The 10,291-nt window shown below is 41.2% G+C and overlaps 1 protein-coding gene and 1 long non-coding RNA gene across 2 annotated transcripts; both read right to left on the reverse strand.

Moving 5' to 3' along the window:
• Nucleotides 1-5,019: 5,019 nt before the first annotated feature.
• On the reverse strand, nt 5,020-7,528 carry LOC109056520 (nucleoside diphosphate kinase B). Its single transcript, XM_042776120.1, has 4 exons — nt 7,403-7,528; nt 6,727-6,828; nt 6,538-6,650; nt 5,020-5,263 (listed from the first exon to the last, which is right to left on the reverse strand). The coding sequence occupies exons 1-4, from the start codon at nt 7,415-7,417 to the stop codon at nt 5,146-5,148; spliced, it is 348 nt and encodes a 115-aa protein (XP_042632054.1). The 5' UTR covers nt 7,418-7,528; the 3' UTR covers nt 5,020-5,145.
• A 774-nt stretch (nt 7,529-8,302) lies between these two features.
• LOC122148740 lies at nt 8,303-10,008 on the reverse strand. Its single transcript, XR_006162588.1, has 2 exons — nt 9,022-10,008; nt 8,303-8,574 (listed from the first exon to the last, which is right to left on the reverse strand). It is a non-coding gene; the product is annotated as an uncharacterized LOC122148740 (long non-coding RNA).
• Nucleotides 10,009-10,291: the final 283 nt, after the last annotated feature.

Genomic DNA, 10,291 nt, shown 5'->3' on the forward strand with positions numbered 1-10,291 from the left:
TAAAAAACACACCCACTGCCTTCTGCACGGCCATAAAAATAAATGAATAAATAAACAAATAAAACAAATAAATATAATCACGATAAGCAAGTACACCAAATACACAACATAGACACAATAGCCACAATATCATAATTTTCATATGCTATGGTATTAGCCCTGGGTGGACACTATAGGTGGCACAAATGGAAACATTTCACTACACAATAAAGACCACGAGTCATTCTAAATGTACAATTTTATCTATTTCTTTTGAATAAAAATGTTTAATGAAACTGAAAATAAGGGAAATTAAATTAATCAGCAGGTGATGACTGGAAAGCTTCATTTAATCAGGTTTTCTGGACCAAAGGATAACTTCCTTCTTCAGATAAACAACTCTTCCTCCTGTGGAGGTACATTAACATTCAGGAACTGCTGTGTTCTCCCTCGAGCTTGTCATGTGTGGAAGACAGGAACGAGGACAGCATTCCACCGATCAAAGACTGATCCCATCACCACGTGCTTTTGCACTGATCACAGTCCTTCATTCTTGAGTCCCAAGTGTGAACGACCACTCAGACTGACCAAACCGGCTGTGAGAATGATAATGTGCATTTGATCAGATACTGGAACTGGAGTACAAGGTTATGAGATTCATTATGTGAATGCTTGGCTAAAGAGGTGAGTCTTTAATCTAGATTCAAACAGAGAGAGTGCGTCTGAACCCCAAACATTATCAGGAAGGCTATTCCAGCGTTTAGGATCCAAATGAGCTAAACCAGTTAGTAAGTAGCAATATTTTGTAACTGATACGGTACTAAATGTGTGGCCAGTGTAGAGACTGTAAAATAGGGGTAATACGATCATATTTTGTTGAACTGGTAAGGATGAGGAGACACAAATCCATGACCTCAGAAGCCATTCATTTCACTAAACAGTGATTCTACATTTACATTTACATTTAATCATTTAGCAGACGCTTTTATCCACAGCGACTTACAAATGAGGACAACAGAAGCAATCAAAATCAATAAAAAAGAGCAATGATATACAAGTGCTATAACAAGTCTCAGTTAGCTTAATGCTGTACACATAGCAAGGGTTTTTAAAATAATATAATTAATAAAAAGAAAGGATAGAGTAAGCTAGCATTAGAGGTCTATGTGCAAAGGTTTATTAGATTGTATATGTATAAAATGAACTATGTGCATAAGAAACTGCGCTGTTAAACTGAATATGTTTGTATGTTTTACAAAAAAAGATACTGAGAAGAACAATCTCCAGTAAAGTCACTAAAGTTACTGACTGCTTTCTGGAGGTCTTTTCTGGAGTACGCTGTCTGTTAAGCCTTTGCTCAAGCAGTGCAACTGATTAGAACAGAATACATCTTCTAGAAGCACATCTCAGAAGTTTGGCTTGTTCTCTTGCCACTCTCCTTGGCTGAAGTGTTTAGTATTCTTGTAGCCAGTGCTTCCACAAGAAATCAGCAAGAACTTGCCTCCAGAGCTTGTTGTAGCGGTGTTTAAGAGCATACTCACCTTTTTGGTGCGGACAGTGCCTCTAACTTTTGAGTTAGCAGTATGGCAGGCAAGGGTCTGGTGTTCATGATGGCCATGGTTTGCAACATGGGTGTAACTAGGACTGTATGTGGCATCCTTGTGGAATCTGTTGTCAGTGGTGTGTTTAAGCACCGTGCAAATCCCACCGATTTCTACTGAGGGGGCCCTCAGGGACTGCTTGCTTAGGGCCCCCAAAACTCTAAAAACACTTAAACTTAGACAGATTGCTTAATGGTGTACAGACACCTTTATCCTATTTTTATTATTCTCAGGTTATGTAAAGTAAGTTCAATCTGACCTAAGGTTGGCCACACACTTTTAAGGCTGATTTGCACCCTCGAATGATCAGGGGACATCACACGATTCGACGCTTGTCGCAAAATATCTTTTGGCCAAAAACAAAAAGAAATAAAATCCTCTATTGTATGTTCTCATTATGATAATTAAACTGCTCCCGGTCGAGACAGAGCGTCCCTGAATCCAATCGTAAATATCAAACAAACTCTTGATACCGGTGATAACCATTGAGAGCGAGCAAGCGTCACGCACCGGATGATGTATAGCTGAAACCTGGCAGCCACAAACATACTGAGAAACAACACCACCCATATTCTTCATTTCTATTTTGTTTTTCACTGTATAACAGAACATGTGCCAGGAGAGCCAGCTGACAACGTCGATTGTCCTCCATGTGTTTTCTTCCCTAGTCAGGTTTATATCGCTTGAAACGGTCTTAATGTTAGTGGTCTCCCATGGTTTTAAAATTCAAAAAAGACTAGAAAATAATAAACACTAATATGAATCAAATAAGCACGTACTACCTGGGACCTTTAGACTGTAAAAAAAAATTGGATGACGAGTCTCCTGCTCCTTCACTGTAGAAAAGTGAAGCCAAAATGCTGTCATCTTGCGCTGACGATGTTTTTTTGAAGGATATGAATCAGTGATTCGTTTGGAGCCAGAGTCGCAGTCGTGATCGTGAGCTGGAGGTTCAGTAACAAAGTCTCGCCCAAACACCCGCAGACCCAATAACAAGCACACAATCATTAGTATCAAATAACTAAGAGCCAAATTATTAGAAAAATTTAACACTTAAGCCAACGTGATAAGAACGTCCTAAAATAATAGAAACGTAAAATGTAATTCAATTTTTTAGTTTGTGTCACGTCCCATCTGTTTACATGGAGAGGGCGGGGTTTAGATGGTGATGGAGATGTTTGGCTTCACTCTTCAGGACGTGTGCGGCACATTTGCCTGGGACAGAAGACTCCAGTGAGGTCCTCCAGACTGGGAACGCTTTATGTGTTCTCCTCCGAAAACACCTCTCCTCTTGTCTGCATCACTTCTTAACCTACGGCAACATACTTCCTCCATAATACTTATAAAATTGCTCTAATGCAAGTCTTCTTCTCTCCTTTGAGCATGAAGTTGTCTGTAGATGTCAAGAGCTGTGATCTTATCTGCCACAGCTTTGAGATGTAGATGATATCACAGACGTGTCATCACGTCACATTCAGTTTAGGTGGGTAAGAAGATTTGGGTTTTACCATCTAATGATTTCACTACAAATATACCTGCATGTCCGTCTGCTGTCTCAGTTACTCCAGGGTATGTTTTCAAGGTGTATTGCGTTCCATTTTTCTCCTGTCAAAGACTTGTTGCTTTGTTCATCAAGGACAGCTACATGTATTCTGGATCCTATAGCTGCTGTCAGGTGGTGATTGTGTCCCAGGGTGTGATCATCTGACCTTGGCTGACACTACTCTACAAACATCAAAATAGGCTGCAGAGTTATGTTGGCATTTCTACTGTACAGACCGTGACATAGGCTGCAGAGTTATGTTGGCATTTGTGGACAGGCATAGAGCGGGGGAACTATGAAGTCACTTTGTAGGCAAAACCCCGGAAGCGAGTTAGCATTTGAGCACTTCCGGTTCCACTGTCCCAGAGTCAATGGGTTTTTTGAATGGGATTTTGGTTAAATCCCTAAAATAAGGTCCGTGGTTCACACAGGCTCAAGATACTTCCACGTTTTATTCTATGACATAAAACACCATTTATACTTCACTCGTGATTTATTTTAAACTGTTACGTTAAAGACGGTTGCTAACAAGTTGCTAAATGGGACTACAGGCGCTGGTGGAGACATTAAACATCATTACTCCGAACAGTTGATCAATTTACAGTATTTTCCAGTCGTAGTATAATTTGTAATACAATTAATTGTAGAATAACCAATTAATAGTTTCCCACATTTTATATTGTTGGTCGACGATGTATTTTAGTTTTGCCCTGAAATGCATCACAAGTCTTGGGATGGAAGATGCTTGTTTTATCTCTTTCCTGCTGATGCGGAGACTCTGGGTTCGTGAGGTAAACTCATATTACGATTATTCCATGTAAACTCCACATTTACCGGCTTAGTCACGGTGAAAGAGAAACTTAAACAATGCATAGTGCTTAAAGCCACGGTAAATTTAAATGTTTACAGCCACATGAAGCTGTTAGAAAACATATGAGGATTTCCTAAAGCAAGGATAAAATAACATTTTGTGTACCCAGCCTAACAAACTGAAATGTGGTACTATATTCACTAAAATAAGTTTATTCTTATTATATCCAAAAACTCACTCACTCTGCTGTCATTTAATAGATTAAACACACTAGAATTTTATTGAATATAACATTGAGACACATTTTTAATTAAATATTCATATTAATCAAGGATTTATTGACTTTTAATGTACCTTATTTTGAAATGCACGGAAATGTGTGCTTTCATATGTCCTTTAGTCATGATTATTTCATTTATTCACTATACTATTTATTATTAATGTCTCATTTCAGTTTTAGTTTGGCTCTAGTTTTGTATGTATTCCAGTTTATATGAAAAGGTTCATGTAGCATGGATTAAAATCCATATACAAACTAAATCCTTTTCACTGAACGTGTTAAGTTTGATAAAGCTGTGGGAAGTGTGGTGCTGGTGACGCTGAAGTCGAGCGAACGTAGTTCGTTTATAGCCTAAGTTTAGCTTTTAATTTCTGCTGCTTTTATTTAGGCTTCAAAATTCATAAAGGTTATATTATTTTGTGAAGATTATCTTGGACAAAACGTCTAGTTTCATGAACTATGGTTGAACACAGAGCTTATTTTTTGCGATAATCCAAAAGTCCATGGAAAAATCCTATCGAGGGAACAGTGTTCCCTAACAGCCTACACAGTGACATCACAGCTGCCCCACTCTATGACCTATTATTCTATTATTTATTAAAAAACCTCTTTTACCCAGCCAAAAACAGCTATTTTGGCCAAAACCTGGATATTTTAGGCAATATAGAAATCCTGGTCAGGACGTGTCTGGGAAAAATGGCACGTTTAGTCACCCTATAATAGCATGTAAGGATGAAAAAACAAACAAAAACATCAAGCTAGCATGGACACTCACTGCTTAAGAATTAAAATGACTTCAAACAAATGTGGGATATCTTGATTTATTGAACAAGTGCTTCAGAAAAGACAAGATCAAGCAAACTCGGGTCCATTACTGATGACTGGTCTGTGAGGAAAGGCATGATTCAGTGTTTGGTAGCTAGTCTGCGGTTTACTCATAGATCCAGTCTTGTGCACAGCTCTTGTAAGACACCAGCTCCTCAGGCTTGAACCACAAGCTGATCTCTTTATTTGCACTGTCCACAGAGTCACTGCCATGGATGATGTTCCTGAGGAAAAAAAAAAAAAATCAAGAAAAAGGGTCAGTCATTTCTCCTTCATCACCCTGCTTACACACATCTTGAAGTATCACATCAGAATCGAGTGATGGAAACGCTGAAGTCAATTAAAAATCACCCACAAAAAGGTTTTTACGCTCGCTTGAGGTGGTTTTTGACTTGTGTGAAAAAGGGTTAATGTGAATAACGGGAGATGGAAGTGCATTGTGAATAAATTCCTCCAAGCGCATCAAAAAAAGTCATGTGACTTTGTGCTATGGGGCTGTAAATCCTGACTAACCAGCGGACCGATCTCATTCCACAGCATCTGAAATGTTTTGGTCATTCAGAAATGTCCGAGCAAAGTCTGTCGAAGTATATCTGTATAAGTGCCTCCCAGAACTGTTAAACGACGGCGTTCCCAAACAGCAGCATCCACCTCCGGAAGCAGTAACCGCACTCTGTGTTTCGTCTGCTCGCTCTGAGCTGCAAGTCATTATATATGAAAATTATTATATCCAGTAGCTTCTCCTTTTCTTAGTGACGTATAGTGCCAGTTTATCAGGAAGTGACGATTTTGTTCTCTTTGACTTGTTGGATGGAAATGGTGCTTGTTGGCAAATGTGTGTGATATTCCAATTTTGAGCAACAGTTAAAATAAGATGGAAACCCGGCAATAGATCGAACTGGATTGATTGCACCAGATAAAAATGGCCACAAGAACTCGGACATGACAGTGACAACTGATCATGAAATCGATGATTACCCTGTGATTAAAAAAAAAAAAAAAAAAAAAAAACTCCTTTTTTCTGATTGGTTAATGTGGCATTTTGGGCGGTACCTGAGTTCTGATTCGTTAGCGTTAGACCAGACCAGGGAATAAAGTGAAACGGGATATGAAAGGACACAGTGATGCCTGGAACCACTTTGATCATGAACACTTCTGTACAGCACCAATCCATCATAAACACAACGTTAGGAGAACAGGGCTGTAACAGAACGTTGTGAACTCTGCTTCAGCTGTTCAGCGCACGGTTAAGAGAAGAGCGCATCCACGAGATACACCTCAGACTAGCACGCTCACGTTCATGTGCATCCTTTTGTGCAGAGAGAAGCTGTAATGTTACGTTTATGTTGTGCATCAAGGATATTTGATTCATCTCATAGCATGTGTGTTTCCCAAAAGCAACTATGGTTGCAAGTTCTGTTGTTCCCAATAGATTTCAGTGGAACGAACGACCACTTTAGGAAACGCACCCCTGGCTAGCTAACTAAACCACACTCACCTGCCCACTTCAATGCAGAAGTCGCCCCTGATGGTGCCGGGTTTGGAGTCCGCAGGATTGGTCTCTCCCAGCATCACCCTTCCAGTCTTCACAACATTCAGACCCTCCCACACCTAAAGAGAAAGAGTTCGTTAAAGATCAACTCAGCCCGTGGTAGAAAGCTCGCTGCAGCGGATGAAGAGCGCTTACCATCGCAGCAACCGGCCCGGAGCTCATGTACTTGACCAGTCCAGGATAGAAAGGCCGGTCCTTCAGGTCGATGTAATGCTGCTTCAGCAAGTCCTCAGACGCCTGTCATATCACAGCGGGAGAAACCGTCAGGCTGGCTTCATTCAGAGGAAAGCTGTAAAGCCGTGGCTGACCTGTCCTCACACAGTATCCCTAGCCAGCACACTGAACCTAACTCCCCCAGTCCCCTGTGAAGACTGCATCAGATCCAGCGCTCCACTCACGTCAGTCAGCACCATCTAGACAACTACTGCACATGATCGGATTCAAGTACACTGCTGTTTCACACATGCATGCTCTTCACATGATGGACAATTAACTACTCTTTACAGAAATAAGTGACAGAGTGTCACGTTTCTTTAATACTATTATAGGCATTTAATAATAATGGCGTCTTAAGTATACATTAATAGAAATGAGCAAGTTCAGTTTATTATTTAAAATGATTCAACTTTCTAAGTTAGTTTAGTAAATATTATGTAAAATATACACTTAACTGCAGGAATTGTTCTGAATGTTATTCATCTTTAACTCGTCAGTAAATGGTTTAAATGGTGTCTCCTACACGGATCACACCGGGTCTGTCAGGTGTCTGCTGGACACGGAGTGGACCAGGAGGATTCAGAGGTCAACGCACCTGGAGGAACTTCATGGCCACCAGGCGGAAGCCCTTCTGTTCGAAGCGCTTGACGATTTCTCCGATCAGGCCTCTCTGGACGCCGTCCGGTTTGACGGCGATGAAGGTGCGCTCAACCTTTCTTTCATCACATCTATAATAATTAACCAAAATATTTGAAAGACGTCTTCAGCACAGATGACACTGTACTATGTAACCAAAATACCAGAAAGAGCCAGAAGAAGATTTTAGGCATAATGAGGGACTTGTTATCAGAAAGGAGCCTGAAATACACCGGCACTCTTAAATGTCTGTGCTTTATCACACAAGTCAACGCAGCGTGATCGAATAAATTACAAATCTCCATGCAGTTTTGTGTCGTTCTTATTTAAACATTAATACTGATTATGGAGGTGATTGTGTAAAGAGATTGAAGTGAATAGAGTACACACACACAGAATCGGGACACTGCTCCAGGTTAACGGAGCTGGACGCTTGTTCTGCACACTGTGCTTCAGTCTTTCTCTGTTATATACTGTAGTACACCAGATTACATTATCTTGTGTTTCAGATCGTTCACGACCCTGAGAGCACACACACTGAATACAGCACATCTACTCAACATGCATTTACATCTGCGAGACTTTCACCTGCAGTATCTCCACAAGACGTGTGCTATCAGCTGATAAACAGAGGTTTGTGATTCAGAATGATGCAAGTCTGCTTTTTCCAAGACACTTCTCCGACAGGTGCTCTGTTTTAGGTTCTTAGGTTTTTATGCCAAAAATAATGTAAATTATGGCATTTTGGAAAGGTTTATGGAGCCAGAAATATGACAACAACTTGAACTGTATAAATCTGAATTCTAGTGTGAATTAACAAAACTGAATATTATGTGGCATTTTAGCAGGTTTATTATTATTTTTTTAATAGTTTAATTACTTTGAAGAATTTATTTTTATGTGCGCACACATACCAGACATGGATCAAAACACTCGGCTGAATTATAAAAGAGAGGTGGCACTAAATCAAGAGCAGTCTAGGGCCAGACGGTCCTCCACTACAGACGACTCGGATGCCCCGGATGTCTCTTTCCTGACGTGTCCAGCGGTCACGTGGCCCCTGATTCCGGAAGCGAACCTGCAGGGGGCGCGCACGCGCGTCTCGCCCAGTATAACACAAAGCCCTGGTTTCTGTAGGAGAGCGTTCATTGGTGTGAATACATCTGTATTCACCATAAAACACCAAATTCACATACAAGCCAAGTTCAAGTCCAGCTCGAAGCGCGACAAACGCGTGAAAGCCGCGCAGCAGCCATGTGCGCCACGTGCTTCCGCCGCCGCGTCCGTTCCGACGAGTGAACACGATTCTGTCGCGATGTAGGCCTGAGATTGTGTGTGTGTGCGGATAAAGCGACAGCGCTAACACGACCAAAGAGAAGTGTTCACTAGCTAAAGCGACGGCTGTTGCACTACACTACAGCACAGTACAGTACGAATGTTTGATGATTGCTTCGAAAGAGAAAGTGCTAGTCTGCATACTGCTGGTGAACACGGAGCCTGCGTGAACACATAAACGGCGCAATACAGGCACACACGCCAGATTCAGACTGTCTGTCTCTCTCTCACACACACACTTACACACACTCACGGGTGAGACGGAGAACCGGTGGATCCTGGGGACGGAAGTGAGAAGACGGGGCTCCGGGCGCGGCGCTCATATAAAGGCCGGCCTCTGGGGGCGTGGCTAGTGACGAACGCTCAAACATTATATATATCTCACAATCACAGCTCGAGTCTCTTTCTGCTGTTTAATCACGGTTTCTGAATGAACAGATTAATTCCTGCAATTCCCAAATAAATGAATTAATAAGTGACAGGTTACAGATCGAAAATTACTATTTCAATATACATAACGTGTATTAAACTAATGTCAAACAATGAACTTTTTGCCAAATTTAGGCATATATACTGTTCATAAAACTAAGGTGTAAATTGAGTATTTTTTTAATACAAAGACAAGGAAATTACAGTGAAATTTGGCAAAAAAAAAAAAAATTCTGTTTAATTAAACAACAGTTGTTAAATGTTGATGTGAACAACCAAAAGGCAAAAGCAGAGGCCCGTTTCAGAAAGGAGGTTCAGTTAAAACTCTGAGTGTGTGAACCCTGAAACGAGGGAAACTCTGGGTTTTCTGTTTCAGAACGAGAGGTTTGTCAAACCCGGGAAAGCAGAGTGAGTTACCGTGGTCCCAGCTGAAAACAAAACACACAAAAAAACGCTAAAACCAGCCTAAGCTTAATGACTGGTCTTAGCTGGTTTATGCTGGAAGCAGCTGGTTTTAGCTGATCTCCCAGCCTGGCTAAACTGATTTTAGTTGGTTGGCCAGCTGGTCTCCCAGCCTAACCAGCAAAGACCAGCCTGACCAGCCTACAAATGGCCAAAACCCCTCTAAAACCAGCCTGCTGACCAGCTATGACCAGGCTGGACGACCAACTAAAACCAACCATCCAGCTTAGGCTGGTTTTAGCTGTTTTTCCAGCAGGGGTAACTTACACTGTGAACCTAACCTGGGGTGCGTTTCCCAAAAGCAACTATGGTCACAAGTTCCTTTGTTACCAATAGAGTTCAATGAAACTAATGGCACTTTTACTGTGTACAGTACCTGGTACTTTCTTCAGTACCACCTTGGCTGAGGTTCAAGCAAGCCTTACCATTACCAAACTGTGATGTGTGGACCCTGCTGATCACTGACTGGCCGAAGAGAAATCACCACTAACTGTGTCATTGACTTGCGGCAGGAAACACTAGACCTGTTAGATTAAATCAGCACAGTCAGCGAGGACCGAACGTAACATTTTTTGAAAGAATGCAACAGTTTTGAATGAGCGCACTTGTTTTTAAACAAAAT

The sequence above is a fragment of the Cyprinus carpio genome, chromosome A19 (assembly GCF_018340385.1).
Source record: "Cyprinus carpio isolate SPL01 chromosome A19, ASM1834038v1, whole genome shotgun sequence".
NCBI classification, from domain to species: Eukaryota; Metazoa; Chordata; class Actinopteri; order Cypriniformes; family Cyprinidae; genus Cyprinus; species Cyprinus carpio.